This window comes from Monopterus albus, unplaced genomic scaffold, assembly GCF_001952655.1.
Source record: "Monopterus albus unplaced genomic scaffold, M_albus_1.0 scaffold659.1, whole genome shotgun sequence".
Lineage (NCBI taxonomy): Eukaryota > Metazoa > Chordata > Actinopteri > Synbranchiformes > Synbranchidae > Monopterus > Monopterus albus.
Genome location: NW_018128539.1, coordinates 68,908 through 90,802, shown reverse-complemented (window position 1 = coordinate 90,802; position 21,895 = coordinate 68,908). Strand labels below are relative to the sequence as shown.

General features: G+C 39.5%; 3 protein-coding genes and 1 pseudogene across 3 annotated transcripts; 1 reads left to right on the top strand and 3 right to left on the bottom strand.

Annotated features, from left to right (window-relative positions):
• Window positions 1-4,888: 4,888 nt before the first annotated feature.
• On the bottom strand, window positions 4,889-5,872 carry LOC109953410 (olfactory receptor 1500-like). The gene has a single exon (XM_020588891.1). It carries the CDS (start codon window positions 5,870-5,872, stop codon window positions 4,889-4,891), a length of 984 nt encoding a protein of 327 aa, XP_020444547.1.
• Window positions 5,873-9,839: 3,967 nt separating this feature from the next.
• Window positions 9,840-15,168, top strand: LOC109953409 (olfactory receptor-like protein OLF4). The gene is made up of 2 exons (XM_020588890.1): window positions 9,840-10,819; window positions 15,024-15,168. Exons 1-2 carry the CDS (start codon window positions 9,840-9,842, stop codon window positions 15,166-15,168), a joined length of 1,125 nt encoding a protein of 374 aa, XP_020444546.1.
• A 2,856-nt stretch (window positions 15,169-18,024) lies between these two features.
• LOC109953408 (olfactory receptor 146-like) lies at window positions 18,025-19,025 on the bottom strand (annotated as a pseudogene).
• Window positions 19,026-20,660: 1,635 nt separating this feature from the next.
• LOC109953406 (olfactory receptor-like protein DTMT) lies at window positions 20,661-21,626 on the bottom strand. The gene has a single exon (XM_020588889.1). It carries the CDS (start codon window positions 21,624-21,626, stop codon window positions 20,661-20,663), a length of 966 nt encoding a protein of 321 aa, XP_020444545.1.
• Window positions 21,627-21,895: the final 269 nt, after the last annotated feature.

Here is a 21,895-nt window from a genome sequence, read left to right as displayed (position 1 = left end):
AAATATTACAGAAGAACAATCATAGCATAGTAATCATAAGATGTCACTTTGTGTATGTTTTGGGTCATCTGTTTCAATCTGCTATTAGATCTTCTTTGACACTGAGAAGAAAGCATCATTGTATGTTATTTATCTACGTATCAAGGCCTACTAACTAAGTTGCCTGAATATATTACTGTACATGTTTCGGATTGTAAATGATCAGTGTACCAGCTTTTACGTAGTAATTTATAGTTTAAATGTGTGTGTACTAGATGATTTGGATATTGTTTTTAATATAATTTTATGTTGATTTTGTGTGCATGCATTTATATTTTATTGTTTTTTATTTGTGATTTGTGATATTGGATTTCTTTTAATACTGATTTAATTTGATTCATTTATATATATATATTTTATTATTTTGGTGGTGTTATTTGTATTGTCAAGGCACCATTGAAAAGGAAAGCTTGCTCTCATCTGTTTTTTTCCCTCCGTAATGGTTGATGATGATTTACACGATTTTCATTTTCATTTTTTGTGCAAAATGTAAAGATTTTTGTCTTTCTGAGATCCATGATTAAACCAGACAACCTCCCATTCTGGGGCGTTCTGAACTTTCTTCAAGAATATTACTGTGAAACAGTTACAGGAGCTCATTGTTATGACCACACACCACACAAGGTGGTGTGAGAGAGAATACAGACTCAGGTGGCTGAATTCAATGAAACAATATTTTAATGGTGCTGTACAAGTCAATATCGTGACGATGTGCTTATCATACGTATAACAGTCCTGAAGACAAAAAGGCAGGGTGAGACGTAGCTCCGGCAGCGGTAAATGATAGTCACAGCAGAATAGGAAGAAGGAGCTGGAGGGTCACTCACTGGCTGGTCAGTGTAGAGAAGGTCGGGGTTGAAGAAGAGGCAGTGTTGTAATACAAGAAGGGGGAGCTGTTGGCTGGCCCAGGCAAGAAGAAAGCTTCAGAAGAATAAAGAGGGTTAACTAGGGTAGAATAGATATGACAAATGTTAAAGAGGAACGGCACTGGTCGTCGGCGTGGGAATATGCAACAAACTGGCAATGAGCGGGCAGGAAGGCAGGGTAGATATAGCACGTGGTTAATGGTAGAATGGATAACAGGTGGTGATGATCAGGACAGCTGGCAGGAGTGTGGAGGTGAGAGAGGGCAGGTGAAACAGAGCGACCCTGACAGGACCCCCCCCCTCCAAGGATGGATACCAGACAGACAAGCAGCAGCCCAGTGAGGCGCAGGGACCCACCGGAAAGAGGGCACTACCGCGGCCCCCCTGGCTTGTTGGGGTGAGTCCGGTAAAAGTCGGTGAAGAGGGCCAGGCTGCGGATGAAGAACCGGGGGATCCAGGAGCGTTCCTCCAGACCATACCCCTCCCAATCAACCAGATACTGGAAACCCCGGCCCCTAGGGCGTACGTCCAGGATCCGACGGACCGTATAAGCCAGACCGCCGTCCACCTCCAGTGCAGGTGGTGGACAGAGGGGACTGGTTAAGACGGGCTTGATTTGTGAGACATGGAAGATGGGATGTATACGTAAAGATTCAGGTAGAGTGAGTTTAACAGCCATCTGGTGTATGACTTCCTGGATCGGAAAGGGCCCCAGAAACCAGGGAGACAGTTTAGGGCAAGTACCTTTCCAGGGAATGTGCGCAGAGGAGAGCCATACCCATTGCCCAACCTGGTACGTCGGAGCGGCCTGACGATGGTGGTCAGCTAAGCGCTTGTGAAACAGCTACAGGAGCTCATGCTTGAATTTCAAAAGTTTGTTAGATGAACGAAGCAAAATTGTCCAAATATTGGAAGCTATAGATATGTTCCAGTGAAAGCCAGCCTGTGGTCAAGTTAAGCTCAGAGGTGTGTTATATTTTGCATTAACTTTGAGCATATCCTGAATGGAAAGGTTGCTGATGTGATGGGCTGCAATACTTGACTTTAAGGTGTCAAATATCAGCACAATATGGAATATACACAGATGAGCTGGCCATTAAAAAATCAACTCTTTCATATTACAGTGCATCCCAGGGACAATACTTTCTGTAATCCAGTCTTTAAAACAACAAAAAGCCATTTACAAAACAGTGCTGATGTTTGGTCATGTGTGATATCCTCGGTAGTTGCATTAAACAGAAGGTGTAATTCTGTGAGTTTGTACTTAATTGACCATGGGCCAGGCCTGTGTGTATGGCAGTACAGAGCAAAAAAATAGGCCTTGGAAGATGGTGTTATGGTTTAATTTAAATTACTATATCCTTCTGAGTGACCTTCATAAATGTACTGTAAACTCTGGCCAGTGTTCATCTATTCTGAGTCTGTAACTCTAGGTCCTCTATTTTGCTGTGCCTCACAGGGTTCAGTGCTTAGTTTTATTATCAGGATGCTTCAGCCATAACATGATCACCTGCCTAATACTGTTTACACAGGAGTCAGTGTCACAGTTGGTTGGCACTCCTGTCCCCCTGCAGCTCACTGTGCATCTTCTGAATCTGTCTGCTTCCATAGTTCTACTGTCAGGAAGAGCACAAATGTGTCAACCATTCAGTGAAAAACATGTAAAAGGAGTGAAAGCTGTGCCATGAGGACAAGTAAGAGGATTGTTTACACAAATTCAACAGCCTCCCCACTTTAGGTATGATATTGTTATGAACGCTCGACACACAGGTGAGCGAGCGGAGAAAAACAACAGACCCAGGCGGATGGCTTCGGTGCAAGCAGTGAGATTTATTTACAGTGTCAAATAAGTGCGTAAATATTTACAAAGGTGAAGTGGTGAAGAAACCGGGTGTCGACCAGCAGTGGCAGGAGTTATGGTTAATGGAGTGATGATGGGCCGGGCTGCGGGTATCGGAATCACTCCTGGACTGGTCGGGTAGGAGATATGGATAGCTGAGGAGGTAATAGGAGAGAGTCAGATAAAAGGAGACTGTGCATCGACCTGTGACGGTGGTGGCTGGTGGAGCTGAGGGTACCAGGATCCAGAGGAGAGGCCCAATGCGGAGGGAAGCCAGGTACGGCGGGGCAAGAACAGGAACTAGGCAAAACGCAGAAGGAAGCAGGGAACACAAAACATACTTGGCATAACGAATAAACAAGAAAATAGCAACATGCATGGGGAGGTCTGACGACGGAGAAAGAACTAGCAGGGGAGTGATAGGTGAGCAGTGTATAAATAAGGAGGGAGACTAAGGAGGCGCAGCTGATGAGTGTTAGAGAATCGGGGCAGGTGTGTCTAATCAAATAATCAGTGTAAGGGAGCTGACTAGTGCGAGAAAGAGAAGAGAGGAAGGTGCAGCCGGGCAAACCTGACAGATATCACCACTATAGCCGCTGAATGTTTCTCTTCAAAGAGACCAATGTACAGTATTTCTCATTTTCAGCCATTTTAATAAAGATTTAAAGAAAATTGAATGTTTTGAAAAGGATTAATATTTTAAAAGTTTAATCTAGAGTAGGTCAACCTCATCATCAGTGAGCCTTGGGTGTCCATGACCCTGTCTCCAGTTCACTGTGTGTCCTTCCTTAGACACTGTTGGTAGATACTGACCGCTGCAGACCGGGAACACCCAACAAGACCTGCAGTGCGGGAGATGCTCTGAGCCAGTCTCTCATATTCTTATACTTGCCCATTTTTCCTACTTACAACATAACTTCAAGCACCGAATGTTCACTTTCCTGCCTAATATACTCTGCACACTAACAGGTGCCGTTGTAACGAGACAGTCATTGTTATTCACTCCACCTGTCATTGGTCATAATGTTATGGCTGAGCAGAGTATGTCATAATATCAGATTTTACTTTCAGAAGTACTCAGTAACACAATCTAAACAAACTGCAACAAGAAATTGTTTAAAATCTGTTGTCTTCATAACTGCCCCACACACAACCACATGCATCTAATGATGCTGAACAGATTCTCATGACTGGCTCAACATGCCTGAATTTGAGTCCTTGATGGTACAAGCCTCACTCTGGATAAAAATGTTAAAATATCTGAACAATTTTGCCTTCTTGATATTGAAAATATTTTAATTCTGCAGTATAATCATAAAAAAGAGCAGGTCACCTTTATAGAATTTCAAATTTTTGTGTAGCTGCTTCACAGTAAAGACCAATCAGAATGTCCCTGAAACACTTTATTCTTTATTCAGATCCCCATTAGATGTCACCAGGGTAACAGCTACTCTTCCTGGAGTCACACACACACAACAACATTTAGCACATACACAAAAATGTCCACAAAAACATATTCACATTAATAAAATCAACTAAAAACTAAGCTACAACATCCAATTACATTCCATCAAAGTCTTTCAAGTCAGTCAATATTAGGATAATTTTCAATATATTTTTTCATTTGTTTTGTACAATTTGCCTTACAAGGTGTTTCAGTAATCACAGATGGTAACTTATTCCACATTGTGTTGACTGTTCTAGGTTTTTCCTTAACCAAACAACCCGTAGTAGGCCACCTGGTATTATAATAATGTTAATCTCTTATATAATTTAACTGTGAGTACAAACAATTTGGTTGTTTACTACAACATTATACTTTTGCTAAAGAAACTCAATAAATTGCATGTCAACCTAGTCTTTACTCTGAGCCAGGAGGGACTGGCATGCATTTCCTCTATACTTTGCCTCATTCCTAACAGACAGGACAGTGCAAGCCTTGTAGCATTGTTCTTTTAAACTGTTATCTAATCTCAAGATTAATTATTACAATCCTTTTTCATGGAATATATTCATGTTCACTTATGTGATGTTGCAGAAGTATCTAATATTTACCACAGCTGTTACTTCGATGGTTTTACCAGAACGTTTACTGTTTTGTACATAATATCATAAACAGATGACTCAAAATATACACAAATGCTCATGTTATGATTATTCCTGTCCCTGTGATTTTGGATGGCTTTCTGATTTGTAATAACTTTTTCACAGACACTTTGATTTCCTGAGTCTGCAGAACATAAATAATTGGATTCAACATAGGAGGAAAGACAGCAGACAGAGACATGTTTATGATCCTGGTATTTGGGTGTATAGATGCAGTCATAGCAAATGTGAACATTACAGGGAGAAAATAGATTGCCACCAGTGAAAGATGAGATGTGCAGGTTTTAAAGGCCTTCACTCTTTCTTTAACTGTGGCTACTTTAGACAATGCATAGCCAATGTGTGAATAACATGACAAGATAAATAGCAGTGGAAGCCAAAGAATAAGAGCTGCTAACAGATGACCAATGACCATGCTGAGTGTATTATCATTGCAGGCCAGCTTTTGCACCAAGTCATAGTCACAGAAATAGCTGTTAATAACTACAGACTTACAGTAGGAAAGTCTTGTGAGAAGGGAAATTGCAATGACTGAAATTGTAATGATGAAGAACCAGAAAGAGGCAATCAAAGAAAACATAAACTTGTGGGTCACCTTCACATGATAGTGCAGTGGAAAGCTGATTGCTATAAATCTGTCATAGGACAGTGCAACCAGATTAAATGGCTGCATTGAAAGGCAGGCATAGCAGAAAAACATGAATGTCAAGCAGTCGTTGTAGGAGATGTAGGGATGGTCAAACAGAAATATGTCAAGAATTTTTGGCACCAAAGCAGAGCTACCAATCAGGTCTGTAAATGCTAGATTAAAAACTGCTATATATTTTGGAGTTCTCAAATTATGATCCAAGCATATTATTACCATCACAGTAGTGTTTCCCAGCACTGAAACAATATAAACAACAAAGAGAAAGACATAATAATACTTGATATTAGGTATGTCAGTAAATCCACTTATTATAAAATAAGCAGGACGCACAAAAGAGATGTTTTTATCAAGAGCTGGATTGAATAACTCCATAACTGGCCACAGCACAATGACTTATAGAAAGAAGTGTCCTCTGTGCATCAGTGCTGTGTTGTCCTTATGTAGATGGAGGTGAGCTCATCATGTATTTCACAGCTCTGTTGAGCTTTAGCTTTGCTGAGAGAGGGTGTTATCAAGGGAAGAAGCCCTCCTCTACATTTCTGTCAAATAAGGCCAAGGTCTGCTCCCCTGTGTCTGTAATATGCTCAGCATCTTGACAGACCATCTTACTGACTGAAATCATGTACAGTATTTTACGTAGCATGAGTAGAGGCACCTAAAGCACACTTTTTGGTATTTGGTGTTATGTTTTTATTGAGTGACCTTTGAATTAATTTGAAATCCACATGTTATGCTTTTCTGCACTATGACATGTACAGTGCCTTGCGAAAGTATTCGGCCCCCTTGAACTTTGCGACCTTTTGCCACATTTCAGGCTTCAAACATAAAGATATAAAACTGTAATTTTTTGTGAAGAATCAACAACAAGTGGGACACAATCATGAAGTGGAACGAAATTTATTGGATATTTCAAACTTTTTTAACAAATAAAAAACTGAATAATTGGGCGTGCAAAATTATTCAGCCCCTTTACTTTCAGTGCAGCAAACTCTCTCCAGAAGTTCAGTGAGGATCTCTGAATGATCCAATGTTGACCTAAATGACTAATGATGATAAATAGAATCCACCTGTGTGTAATCAAGTCTCCGTATAAATGCACCTGCACTGTGATAGTCTCAGAGGTCTGTTTAAAGCGCAGAGAGCATCATGAAGAACAAGGAACACACCAGGCAGGTCCGAGATACTGTTGTGGAGAAGTTTAAAGCCGGATTTGGATACAAAAAGATTTCCCAAGCTTTAAACATCCCAAGGAGCACTGTGCAAGTGATAATATTGAAATGGAAGGAGTATCAGACCACTGCAAATCTACCAAGACCTGGCCGTCCCTCTAAACTTTCAGCTCATACAAGGAGAAGACTGATCAGAGATGCAGCCAAGAGGCCCATGATCACTCTGGATGAACTGCAGAGATCTACAGCTGAGGTGGGAGACTCTGTCCATAGGACAACAATCAGTCGTATACTGCACAAATCTGGCCTTTATGGAAGAGTGGCAAGAAGAAAGCCATTTCTTAAAGATATCCATAAAAAGTGTCGTTTAAAGTTTGCCACAAGCCACCTGGGAGACACACCAAACATGTGGAAGAAGGTGCTCTGGTCAGATGAAACCAAAATCGAACTTTTTGGCAACAATGCAAAACGTTATGTTTGGCGTAAAAGCAACACAGCTCATCACCCTGAACACACCATCCCCATTGTCAAACATGGTGGTGGCAGCATCGTGGTTTGGGCCTGCTTTTCTTCAGCAGGGGCAGGGAAGATGGTTAAAATTGATGGGAAGATGGATGGAGCCAAATACAGGACCATTCTGGAAGGAAACCTGATGGAGTCTGCAAAAGACCTGAGACTGGGACGGAGATTTGTCTTCCAACAAGACAATGATCCAAAACATAAAGCAAAATCTACAATGGAATGGTTCACAAATAAACATATCCAGGTGTTAGAATGGCCAAGTCAAAGTCCAGACCTGAATCCAATCGAGAATCTGTGGAAAGAACTGAAAACTGCTGTTCACAAATGCTCTCCATCCAACCTCACTGAGCTTGAGCTGTTTTGCAAGGAGGAATGGGCAAAAATTTCCGTCTCTCGATGTGCAAAACTGATAGAGACATACCCCAAGCGACTTACAGCTGTAATCGGAGCAAAAGGTGGCGCTACAAAGTATTAACTTAAGGGGGCTGAATAATTTTGCACGGCCAATTTTTCAGTTTTTTATTTGTTAAAAAAGTTTGACATATCCAATAAATTTCGTTCCACTTCATGGTTGTGTCCCACTTGTTGTTGATTCTTCACAAAAAATTACAGTTTTATATCTTTATGTTTGAAGCCTGAAATGTGGCAAAAGGTCGCAAAGTTCAAGGGGGCCGAATACTTTCGCAAGGCACTGTACAACACACAACACTAGTATTCTGCTAATTGGATTAATTTGTTTTAAACCAAGATCTGCTATCATCAGTTTTAATGCCATTCTTTATTTTCCACAGAGTTCTAAGTTCCTTGTTAAACCAAGGTTTAGTATTTCTGAACTTTGGTTTAACAAAGAAAGTAGAACTCTATGGAAAATGAAGAATGATGCTTTTCATGGGCTGGGCTGTGTAAATCAGTGAAATATATGTTTGAGAGTGCAGTGATGCTGCAAAATGCAAGTGTGAAGGGGAATTATGGGTAATTACAGGATCCCTGCTGCTCGCTGAAATTGTCTTTTGCACTCAGGAGTCTGTCCGCCCTGAAATCTCAATCTCAAATCTGTGTGCTCATACAAATTCGTGCCTACGCATTCTCCAATTCTGATTTACACATTTTTGGCATGGACAGACTTTCACACAAACCCCAATGGAAAAAACTGAGAGCATAGACTCAGAAACGTGCACATGCATGACCTGGATTATGCTCTCAGCTCTGATTCTTTGCTTACAAATATGTGCCCGTGTGCTTTCAAATGCTGAGTTTCAAGCTGAGTAGTGCTCAAAATGTGGTTTGTGCGTTCTCAAACATTTTGATGAAGATTTCCTTCCATACATTATTTAGACCAGTGTTAGAACAGTGTTCATCATACTGTCTCAAAAGGTACAAGCTGAAGACTCTTTTAGTTATTGAGATTGTACAAATCAGATGTTCCATATCAGGTCACGCAAGACAAGGCCTGTTTGCTGCAGTTGGCCACACAGCATGAGAGGGTGAAATTTTTTGTTTACTGACGTAGTTGTATTTACATTATGCAAAACCCAGTGCGCAGTGTGTACAGTAGATGGTCACGCATCACATTTTAAGCTATCAATCTAAGATTCTTGATCCAACTGACCCCTTATCTTTCAGGTCAGGTAATTAAAATTGTCAGTATTAACGCAGAAATAATATTTTGATTTTTTTTTTTGATGGTAGCGGCACAGTGATTCTAACTCAGAGTCTTTGTTTCTAGCTTTATCCCAAACTTTCTTTATACAAATAGAAATAGCATTTACTGTGTTTTGCTTGTAAGACAAGTGGATTTTTTTTATTGCTATCACATACTGTCAACCTTGTAAAGTTAGTGATTGCTTGCTATACCATATCTATCATTTTTAAGTGAAATAAGTTTTACTGTAATTTATTCTAAAGCTGCTTTTAGATAGTGAGTGTTTTCTCACTGATCCCACCACCTGGCAAAATTAGTTGTGTCTACTTTAAAGAGGCAACAGGGTGCAATGCAGCAGCCATGGCTTCAGGCCGCTTCCAACCCTACCATCCTGCAGAGACTGTTCACACCATATCTTAATGCAATAGTTACATGGACACATGTGCTTATCTCTGTTATTAAAAACCAAATAAAATCCACAATCATCTTTGGAGCTAAAATGCATTGTAGATTTTAAAGAATTAAAATCTATTACACCGTTATATTTTGAAAGAACCTACAATACAAATGTTCATTAGTAAAAGTGTAGACTAGGGTGTATTCATTTTGCATCCTTTATTAAAATGCTCATGTTATCATTTTGGACATTTCTAGTAATTTTTGTCCAGTTTCTACATTGTGACTTTGAATATTTCCGTATCCTAGTGTCAGTAGTTAACTGAACGGATTACATCATCACATCAATGACATAATCTGACACAATTACACAAGATAAAATATAACTGCCTACTGTAATTCATGATCATGTGACACAGCTGCCTGTATTTCTACTGTTTCACTTTGAAAGGGAAAACAAACAGCAGGTCTCTGGCAGTGCAACTCACTTTAGGGAGCTGCACAGTTGATATTGTCTGACGTGACTTTGGTTACAACGGTCACCACCAGTCATCTGTGTCATCCTTTGTCATATGTTGTGTTGTTTTCTCTGTTTACATCCAGGGATATAATGAACCCAGAAGAGAAAGTTGCTAATATATCTAATGAGACATTTGTTCGTCCTTCAAGATTCTATCTTGGTGGGTTTACTGACATCCCTCATGTGCAGTATTTATGTGTTTTCCTGTGTTTTGTCTATATCATGACTGTTCTTGGGAATGGCCTCCTCCTCTCAGTGATTTACCTGGACAAGACTTTTCATACTCCGAAATATATGATTGTGTTCAACCTGGCATTGACAGATTTGTGTGGGAGCACTGCTTTCACCCCAAAAGTTGTGGACACATTTTTGTTTAACAACAGATACATTGCTTATGAGGTTTGTTTAAGTCATATGTTCTTTGTATTTTTCTTTATAAGTATGGAGTCATGGACACTTGTGATTATGGCATACGACAGATTTATAGCAATTTGCTTTCCTTTAAGGTACCATAGTATTGTGACTAAACCAGCTATTGCTGCAATGCTGCTATTTACATGGTTATTTTTATTGAGTCTAATAGCCTGCATGGTTGGGCTAATTGATCGCCTCTCCTTCTGTGGATCTTTGGTGATTGAAAATGTTTTCTGTGAATATGGACCAACATGTGGTCTGGCCTGTAATGACACATCGTTAAATAATATAATGGCATATGTTGTCTTTATTGTAATCTTCTTTATTCCTCCTATATTGATAGCACTGACATATTTTTGCATTGCCATAGCACTGAGCAGGATTGCATTAGGACAGGAACGACTCAAAGCTTTAAAAACTTGTACTTCTCATCTGATTCTTGTGGCTGTTTTCTTCTTACCAGTCTTGGGCATCAACATAACTGCTCTGACCTCCCAGGTTCATCCTAGTGCCAAGATCATTGACACAATTTCTACACCCACCATATCTCCTTTGCTCAATCCTATTATTTACTCTTTAAAGACAGAAGAAGTGCTCAACTTTATCAGGAAACTTTTCAAAAACAATAGACTTAGTAGCAAAACCTTTTTCAAAAAGTGAGCTCTATATGACTGACACATCAGACAGTATGAAAATAGTATAATTGTGTTTTGTAATTATTTTAATATGGGCATCTTAGTAGAAAATACTTTACTTTTAAATTGTGGTTATGTTGTATTTTGTCATTCACTGTATTTTGCTTTGCAGTAGCTTCATAATCATCAGCCTTGTTACTTGAAATCAGTTATTTTATATGTTGTGACAATATGTTTAAGACACCATTTACCTGGGAAAATCACACCATTAGCAGCACCTGCTGTTTTACAATACTTCACTATAAAAATGTATTTATTAAATTATTACATAGAAAAATTTAGAATTAAAATACTGGATGTAATATTGTTTCTGGATATTTTCAGATCCTGGAAATTGTCAATTTTAATAGGTTAGATGTGTCATACAGAAACATTTTAGCATGTCTGAATCAACTTAAATCATGAAATTCAAAGCACTTTGTAAATAAAGTTTCATGTCTGAAATGATACCTATAACCAATATGAATTTTTATCACAAGATTTTCAACATTTTGCTTAAAGGAAAGCCATTCATTAAGCCACACACTGGGAAATTTATAACAAATGACACTGTTTATTGTCTTTCCTTGAGTTGTTGGAATATTAACAGTGTCTGAGGTTTTTGTTTATTTATTTAATTATTTCAACCAAAATGTTTGAGTATGCACACATCACATTTTCTATGCCTTGAGTTATTAGCTGCTGTTTCTGTGACCAAGGCCTTTTATTCTGGCCAATTGCAATGATAACACACCCAGCCTGGTGATTAGTATTTTGTTACCTGTTGTTTTCTTTTGGCTTCCACCACTGGTATTCATTTTGTTTACTTATGCATCAGCTGTGATGTGACTAAAATGGCCACAGTTCAGGAAAGGGTGAAGGCTTTTAAACCCTGTACAACTCATCTTTTATTAGTTCTAATCTTTTTCCTTCCAATACTGTGTTTTTATACAGCTAGAAAATCATCTTCCATCTAGTTTATGACTTTTGCTTAGAAAACCTATCATCTGTACATTTAGTGTCATGAATATCTCGTATTTAAAAGTGGAAAAAGCTAAAATCGTCTTGTTTTTAGCTGCTTCTCAGCTCCTCTGTGCGTAAAGTGTCATGATTCGGTTCCACTGCTTCCTGTCTGGCTTTTATTTTGACACTATTTCCTGTTTTGTTTCACCTTAGTTCTGGTCTTTTCTTTACGTTCATCACTCACATTAGTTTCACCTGCTTCGTTGTTATGTGCACCTGTTTTCTTCCCTATTTAGGCAGCGTCCTCCCATGAGGACGCTGCCAGATTGTTCTAGACCCCAGCTCAGACTTTCCAGCGTTATATTCGGTTTTTGGTATTTGTGTTTCTGACTCGGACTGTTTTGTGGATTACCCTGTTCTGCCTTGCCCTCTTATCTCGGACTGCTCATGTGTATCGGCTTATCGGACTTTCTATACGGACTACGCACTTTGGATTTCCTTGGATGTACGTGTTTGCTGGCTCTGACCTGGGACCGATACTGACCGTGGGTTTGTGTCCACCGTGTCTGGTATGGTTTTGTTGTTTCGTTTTAGTTCTCATAATAAAGAGACGGTTTTTTGTTTAACACTTCCTCGTCTGGCCATTTAATGAGTTCACAAAACACTTTTCGGCCGCACTACGCACGCCGTTTCTGACATAAAGCTGCTGTGTGAATCTAAACTGTGTTTACAAGTTCAGTGGTGTTTCACTTCAGGCCTCTCCATCCACTATGGTTGCCAGACATTTCTTTTCTGTAAGAATTTTACTAAAAGTCTTCTCCAGGAAATGTGGGTTATCTTGCATTGACCTGCTATTTCTGTGCCTGCATGTTTTGAACTTTTGAGATTTTGTGGGATTAACAAATTGCAAGGATGTTTTGAATTTATCATATAAAGCCTGATGAGCTTCTGTGTTTTTTTTGCTGCTTACTGCACTGTAATTACATTATGGCACACATTTGGTTGTCTTGAAGACAGGTTTTGAAAGAAACACTTTTATGTATTGTAAATATTTTTCATGCAGCTCAAGTTCACCATATCATAGAGCATATTTACTGTATGCACCATTGTTATCAAATATATTTGTAGAAAACAACACACTTAAACCTGTAATGGCAGCAGGAACACTGGAACATTGTTGTGAACCAGTAACAACATTTTAATACCTTTAAGCTGATGTGGCAACCTTGTTAAACATTTGCTTATTTATAAATTCAGTAGTTGCAGTGAAATGTCTCCATTCACTTTGAAACATGTTAGCAGACACCCGACAAATGTAGGTCCACTATCTGCCCCGTAGGGCCTGAGAGATCTATATTTCTGTCAGGATCAGCACGTAAAACTGCCAATGATGTCACAGAGTGAACTCAATTATAATGCCAGATGAGGATAAGTAAAACACTGTCTCTTTAATTAGTGCACTGAAAACAAAACGGTACAGAAAACTACATAAACTCGAAACACACTCTCAGGTCACTAAGACAGTCCAGGGTCAGAGACAGCAAACTTACACAGCTGAGGGATCCACACAACGAGAGGTCAAAGAGGGGAGTCCAATAGTCCAAACACAGAAAACAGTCCGAATCAGAAGGGTCAGGCAGTACTCGGTGGTCACAAGGTATTCTGGGGTCAAAACAGGAAAAACAGGCACAAGAAAATATGCTGGAAAGTCTGACATGGGTTAGAACGATCTGGCAGCTTTCTGGTGGGGAAAGCTGCTTGTAAAGGGGTGAAAACAAGGATTAATTCATTCATTTTCTACCGCTTAGTCCCTGAATGGGGTCATGGAGCCATTTCTGGCTGGCAATTGGGCAAAGGCATAGATAAACAACCACACACACGCACTCCTATGGGCAATTGAGAGACACCAATCAACCTAAGCTGCATGTCTTTTGGACTGTGGGAGGAAGCCGGAGTACCCGGAGAGAACCCACACAAGCACGGGGAGAACATGCAAACTCCACACAGAAAGGTCCTGGGTGGGGCCTGAACCCGGAACCTTCTCGCTGTAAGGCAACGGTGCGGTGCTAACCACTGCGCCACCGTGCTGCCCCTTGAAAACAATGAGTGCTGATTAAAGTAAAAGTTCTGAAACTAAGGTGAAACAGAAACAGGAAATGTCAAAATAAAGGCATGAGAACGGAAGCCGACGGGACAGAATCAGGAGAATACACCCCCCAATGCCATGTAAGATACCACATAATGCTCTTTTACACTAACTGCAAGTTCTTTGTTGGTACCTTTCTTCACTGTAAAAGGGTATCTGTCTCTATCTACTGTATGTCTCACTTACTCTCTTTCCTCCATTCAGGTCCTGTGATCTGCATTCAAGGGCCAATGGAGACCATCTGTCTCCACTGTTTGTGTCTGATGAGCTCCTTGACAAACAAACAGCTTGTATCCTCCCCGGCTTCTTCACTCCACTGCTGGGACTTTTAACTTCAGTATTTGGAATCTTCAATGAGGAACACTGCATATCAAACACCCCCTGGCAGGAAATGTTATGTTGAGGCAACCAGGTGCACTATCCACAATGAGGAAACCTGCTATTTTACATCACCCAGATGTTTGACTAAATATGGTGCCACTCTCAAGGGAGAATCCTTCAAGGTCTCTCTTCCACAGGTACAAGGATCTTTAGTTTTTTTTTTCCTTTTTTCATTTCTTTGTATAAAGAAGAACTGGGTCTTTAAAATGGCCACCAGGCGCTCGCATTCGAGCCCCAACCCCAGGCCTGGCTCCAGGGTGGGGCCCCGGCTGCGCCATGCCAGGCGACGTCACGGTCCTTGATTTTAATCTATTCATAAAGGGCTTTTGAACCGCTCTTAGTCTGACCCGTCACCCAGGACCTGTTTGCCTTGGGAGACCCTACCAGGGACATATAGCCCCCGACAACATAGCTCTTAGGATCACTCGGGTACTCAAACCCCTCCACCACAATAAGGTGGCGGTTCAAGGAGGGGGGGTATATGTTGTCTTTATTGTAATCTTCTGTGTTCCTCCTATATTGATAGCACTGACATATATTTGCATTGCCATAGCACTGAGCAGGATTGCATCAGGACAGGAACAACTCAAAGCTTTGAAAACTTGTACTTCCCATCTGATTCTTGTGGCTGTTTTCTTCTTGCCACTCGAGTATCAACATAACTGCTCTCACCTCCCACATTTATCCTTATGCCAGGATCATTGACTCAGTTTCTACACCTACCATATCTCCTTTGCTCAATCCTATTATTTACTCTTTAAAGACAGAAGAAGTGCTGAACTTTATCAGGAAACTTTTCAAAAACGTTAGACTTAGCAGCAAAACCTTTTCCAAAAAGTGAGCTCTATATGACTAACTGACACATCAGAAAGTATTAAAATAGTATAAATATGTTTTATAATTATTTTACTATGGGCATCTTAGAAAATGCTTTATATTAAAATTGTGGTTATGTTGTATTTTGTCATTTACTGTGTTTTAATTTGCAGTAGTTTCATAATCACTGGCCTTGTAACTTGAAATCAGTTATTTTATATGTTGTGATGATTTTTAAAACACCATTTACCTGGAAAAATCACACCATCAGCAGCACCTGTTGTTTTACAACACTTCACTATAAAAATGTATTTATTAAATTATTACATAGAAAATTTTACAATTCAAATACTGGACATAATATTGTTTCTGTATATTTTCAAATCCTGGAAAATAAAAGTTTTTTATCTGGTCTGCAGTATATTAAAGAAAGCACAGTACATTAACTACTACAGCCTGCAATAATATTGTACTTTCTGTCTGTACAACAAAAACTACAACAAATGCAACAACAAAGGTGCATTCAAAAATAAGTTTAACCTAAGTAAAAACTGGTGGACTCCCCTCATTGACACCCAGTTGGTCTCTCCACTTCCTACCAACTTCCATTAACCTAACCCTAATCCTAACCCTAAGAGCCCTTCTCAACAGCTGTCTCATCTTTTGGCCAGGTGGGGGGCTGTCTGGGACAAAGGTAAAACAGATTACTTCAAACAAACAAGCCATAACAAAGTGTGTTATATGAAGCCAAAAGACTGTGGGGCCATTGCTGGAAAATGTTAAATTATTAGCTACATTAAAAAGAAGAAATGCTAACACTGTGACAGCGTAGCCTTCACACTAGTGATGTCCAATTGACACCATGACACCTGTATCGAACCACTTCATCATTTATATCGAGTATTGGTTCATTCATTCAAAGGTTCGGTTTAGTGCCATCTGGTGGCAAAATAGTATGCAGCAGGACAATGTCTGAATTATGTGATGGGTGTAACTAGGCTTTGTGTGAATGATGTGAAACATTTGTAAAGATTGATTGGTCAGTCGGTCGAGTCTATGAACATATGTAGTGTAGTAGGTGGGAGAAGGCGTGCTTGAGGAAACGGAGGATGTGCTAGGATGGTAATATGTGCTAGGGTAACTAGATAACTAGGGTAACTAGAGTAACTAGGACAGGGTGTGAATAAATACAAGGGATGGAGAATCAATCAGGTTTATTCCTAGCTGGCTCCATGGTGATCACACACCAGCAGCAATGATCATACCGACAGCAACTATGCACACACCTACTACGCCGACAAACCCACATGTTGTGCATCATCTTGGGTGGCTTTATAGTACCCCTAAGCACCTGCTGACGTGCGCAGCGAGATCTCACGTCGTGACACTGTATTGACTGTCTGAACTGGTCACAGGAGTCACTCAGGCCAGGCGTTTCTGCGTCGGACGTCATCAGCCACGTGTCTTTTTGGCAACGATACAAGCTTTGAGGCAGTGGTACGTGGGAGATCCCTCTCTGAGCTCGAATCGTGTATCGAGCCCTCGGTGTCAGATGGCCATCACTACTTCACACACTCCATGATGAGTAAACTAAACTTCATGTGTTTAAAATGGTGTAGTGCCCTTTTAGATAATGTTATGCATTAAAAGACAGTTTTAGTTTGTCCTGAGCCTAAATGTCTGTCTGTGTCCAATCATTGATGAGAAGTTTGTTTTGCATGTCATTTTAAGAATATCTGCAGAACAATCAAATTCATCTCTGATTAGCTAGAGTATCCCGATTTTGATCTTGTAATGGCAGATGATCTTGACCAGTCTGTAATCACCGCCATCTCAGAAAGGTGCACACAGACCAAATAGAAAGAAATCTCAAAGCAAGCAATACACCTGTGTGTGAACACAGGATTTGCAGCACAGACTTCACTATGTGAGAGAAGGCAGACCCTAACAGCTGAGTACTGTATCTGGAGGGTTTTCTTGTGGAGGCCCTGTTACAAAGAGCACACTCGCACAGCATGGATGACCTGAGAATGTTCTCTCTATTCTGCTACAGGCAGGTTGTTCATGGAGATAAAATGGCACTTTTCAGCAGAGGGAAATGATATACTGAGAGGTGTGTCAGCCCGAAGCCCCGAGCATGCATCTTCTGTAGACAAACACCACATACTGCCCATGACTGGATGTTATAGAATCAGTGAAGAAACTGTGTGCAGGGCTCTACCAGGCTGTGTCAGCTACTCCAAAGAAAACAACTGTCATGCCTTCACAATCATCCACAACAGACACATTATTTTGATATGAAGAGGTGTAAAGGTAAGTGCATGAATTGTTTCCTTTGTTGTCTATAATAAATTTAATGCATTAGGCAGTTGAAGCACAAATTGACTCCATATCGCTAGGCAATGTTTATCCATAAAATGGAACAGAATGCTGCTGAGATGATGAGTCGAGGTGTTCCTACCTGGCAGCACGAGTTTGTGATTTTAGACTCTGAGGCTGAAATGTGCATAAACCTTTGACTGTTGCCTGCTACTTGTGTTCAAATCCCTGGTAATGACTTAATTGTATGAAGTATTCAGGTGTGTTTACACTGGCTGACTTGTGAACCTGAAATCAATACTATCCCTTGAGCTGAATATCTCGTTGTGTGTTTAACATGGAATGGCATTGTTGCAGACAAGGTATCGTGTATGTGCATGTCTATGTATGTACAGAGTGACGTGTTTTCTCTATTTCAGGAGAAGCATTCTCCTGTTTAATACATTCATACTGTATCTATATTTTACACTTTTAAGGCCACTTTGCAATCAAATACAGCAGTAAAGTACATCAAATGACAACCCCCCACCCCAAAAAAAGAAAAAAGTTGTAATACTTAACACTAAGCTAAAGAGGTAACCTTTTTGGACAAGGTGATATCGTTCATCCTAATGGGTTTGCGGAGTTTCCTGATAGAGTTCAAAACTTCTTCTGTTCTTAAAGAGTAAATAATAGGATTGAGCAAAGGTGGTATGGTGTGTGCCAAAATAGAGTTTATGATCCTGGTATTAGGATGGATGTTGGAGGTCAGAAAAATTATGTTGGCATTCAAGAAGGGTAGGAAAAAAATAGCCAGAAGAATCAAGTGAGAAATACAAGTTTTAAAGACTTTGACTCATTCCTTTCCTGATGCAATCCTGCTCAGTGCTATGGCAATGCAAACATACTGTATGTCATTGATATCAATAGAAGAGGAATACGGACAATTACAGTTACAACCAAAACTCCCATTATGTAATTTAAAGAGTTGTCATTACAAGCCAGACGGAATGTTGGTCCATGATCACAGAAAAAGCTTTGTATCACCAAAGATCGGCAGAAGGAGAGGCAATCAATTAGCCAAACCATGCATGCTATTAGACTCAATAAAGAACCCACACAAACAGCAGCATAGCAGCAATATCTGGTTTAGTCACAATACTATGGTACCTTAAAGGGAAGCAAATTGCTATAAATCTGTTAAACACCATAGTGATGAGTGTCCATGACTGCACAAATATAAAACACCAAACAAAGAACAAATTAGTCAAGCAAGCCTCATAGACAATGTATGTATCGTCAAACAAAAATGTGTCCAAGACTTTTGGTCTGAGAACAGTGCGCCCACACAAATCTGTCAAAGCCAGGTTGGACACAATCATGTATCTAGGAGTACGAAGAGTCTTGACCAGGCAAATCATTGAGAGTAGGAGGCCATTCCCAAGAACAGTCATGATATAGACAAAACAAAGGAAGACAGAAATATTTAACATGAGGGACGTTGGTAAACCCACTTAGATAGAATTTCACAGGACAAACAAATGTAGCATTAGATCTCGTAGAATCTTTCTCTCCTTGGTTCATTTATTGTTTCTCTCGATGTAAAAAGCAAAACTAATATTTAATGAAGGATGGCACAGTTTTGACTGTTGTAATCAAACTCACATCAGACAGCACCAAGTGTGCAGTTCCCTAAAGTGAGCTGCACTGTCGGAGACCTGAGCCCCTATTTATGAAGCTACTCAATATCACTCTGAGGAATTGTGTTGAAATCTGCCTTCAGACTAGACTTCATGAATACGTTTGAATTCTAACTGTCTCATAGGTTACGTCACTAATGCACCGAAGCAATTGACTCAGTTGATATTTGTCATCAGGATATTAATTTTTTAATTAATAGAGAGACAGGCTTAATATAACAGATACCAGTAATTATAAACCTTAATTAATAATTGCTTGATGTGCTAATAATAGAGATACTGTAAGTGTCCATGTGAATATTTTAAGATAAGGTGTGAACTAGAATAAGCCAGTCTGTGCAGGCCGGCGGGGTCAGAGGCAGCCTGCTGTCACAGATTCAACATACAAAACAGTTTTTGGAGATAATTTTAGAGCAATAGGTGGATCTAGATTGCTCAGGAGCAAAATGTACAGCATCTCAACTAGGGCTTCTTAAATGTTTTTTCCAGTTTCATTTCACTGAAAGATTTTTGCTGCTTTAATTTCCAGTATACCACTGGACTATACACCACAGTAACTCCAGGTACTCCATCTTGTTGCAGCTCACATGATTCAGTTCTTTCGCACATCTTCAAATTAAAATCAAATCAGAATTTATTAAAAGTGCAAACTCACACCACAGTGTGTCCACACACTTAAAATAAAACCATGTCATAACATCAGTTTCTACTTTGATAAATACTCTATAGCACAACAATCCATACAAACTGCAGTGAAAGGTTGTCTGAAATCTGTTCTCTTCATAACTGCCCCTCGCTCCACTATAATGACATTAATGTATGCTGTATTTACAAAATTTAAAGACAGCCTCCAGATTGACCTAAATAACATGATGCTCAATCCTTGCTTTCAAATATTTGATCATTTTTGCTTTGTTCATCTTGTAAACTTTTGGAACTCAAGCACAATCACAACAAGAGCATGCCACCTCCACAGAATTTAAGTTTCTGTAGCTGCTTCACAGAAATATTCTTCAAGAAAAACCAGAAAGTCCCTGAACAGCTTGAAAGGTTTAATGTGAAGTTGTGTTCAGTTAGACAGGAAAACAAGATGGATCTTGTTCCTCTTTAAATGCACCTATAAGGTGTCAATGACCATCAAGAAGCAAAAAACATTTGATCACAATAAATCCCTTATTTAAGCAGTGATTGTAGAAATATAAATGCATGTTTTAAATTTTGCACAAAAAGATTAAGATGACAATTATTACAGTAGACTCAGCCATAACAACATATGTAGAGACAAAGTGCTTGATCATAATAACTTGTTTGCAGTACAACAAATTAAAGGAAAAGCCTAGTGTTACTGTGTGGTGTACATGGTCCAGTGAGATAAACCACATTGTGCCAAAATTAGTTATTTGAGTATTATGCTTTTGTTGAAACATTTCTGGGATGTTATAAAAGTACCACACTGAAGCTGCTGCTTCACTCATGTGGTTCTTACTTTCACTGTTTGGCCCCAAATATACACAGATGATCATATTATTATTCTCTTCACTGTGATTCTGGATCGCTTTCTGATTTTTAGTAACCTTTTCACAGATACTTTGATTTCTTGTGTCTGCAGAACATAAATGATTGGATTCAACGTGGAAGGAAAGACAGCGGTCAGAGACATGTTTATGAGTCTGGCATTTGGATCTATATTTGCAAATGTGATCATTATTGGTAGGAAATAAATTGCCACCAGTGAAAGATGAGATGTGCAGGTTTTAAAGGCCTTAACTCTTTCCTGAACTGCAGCTACTTTAGACAAGGCATAGCCAATATATGAATAACATGACAAGATAAATAGCAGTGGAAGCCAAAGACTAAGTACTGATATCAAGTGATCAATTACCATGCTAAGTATATTATCATTACAGACAAATGCTAGCATCAGTATATAGTCACAGAAAAAGCTATTAACAACAGACATACAGAAAGAAATTCTTGTGGGAAGGGAAACTGCAAAGAGCGTAACAATAATAACAAAGAGCCAGAAAAACACAATCAAAGAAAACATGCCCCTGTGGGTCACCTTCACTTGATAGTGCAGTGGGAAGCCGACAGCTATCAGTCTGTCGTAGGAGAGTGCAACCAGATTAAGAGGCTGCATTGAAAGGAAGGCATAGCAGAAAAACATGAATGTAAAGCAGTCGTCGTAGGAGATGTAGGGATGGTCAAACAGGAAAATGTCAAGAACTTTCGGCACCAAAGCAGAGCTACTCAACAGGTCTGCAAATGCTAGATTAAAAACTGCAACATATTTTGGAGTTCTCAAAGTATGATCCAAGCATATTATTACCATCACAACTGTGTTTCCCAGCACTGAAATGATGTAAAGTAAAGAGAGAAAGACATAATAATACTTGATATTAGGTATGTCAGTAAATCCACTTATAAAATATGCAGGACGCACAATAGTGGTGTTTTCCTCAAGATCCGAGTTCAATAACTGCATTGTAAAACTTGTTTACAATAATTCTGTCTGTGCAACAGCACTGTATTGTTTTTATGTAGATGGAGGTGGGCTTTCTCTTTTTTTCTGGTTAGAGCACTCTGTCAAGATTTAAATTTGTTGAGAGAGGTGGCTGCAAAGACAAACAGCCCTCCTCTACGGTGGCCCCAAGGGCTCAGTGCATGGCAACATGAAGAAACACATGCAAATAAACAATACACTAACAAATTATGAAAACACTTTTACCAATTTGACAATCAAATGTACAAATG

What these genes read in the sequence shown, in the direction of transcription:
- LOC109953410 (XM_020588891.1), bottom strand. Translation starts at nt 5,872, where the DNA reads ATGGAGTTATTCAATCCAGCTCTTGATAAAAACATCTCTTTTGTGCGT.
- LOC109953409 (XM_020588890.1), top strand. Translation starts at nt 9,840, where the DNA reads ATGAACCCAGAAGAGAAAGTTGCTAATATATCTAATGAGACATTTGTT. An exon ending in AGCAAAACCTTTTTCAAAAA is followed by an intron (nt 10,820 to 15,023) that starts GTGAGCTCTATA and finishes TCCTTATGCCAG; the next exon opens with GATCATTGACTCAGTTTCTA.
- LOC109953406 (XM_020588889.1), bottom strand. Translation starts at nt 21,626, where the DNA reads ATGCAGTTATTGAACTCGGATCTTGAGGAAAACACCACTATTGTGCGT.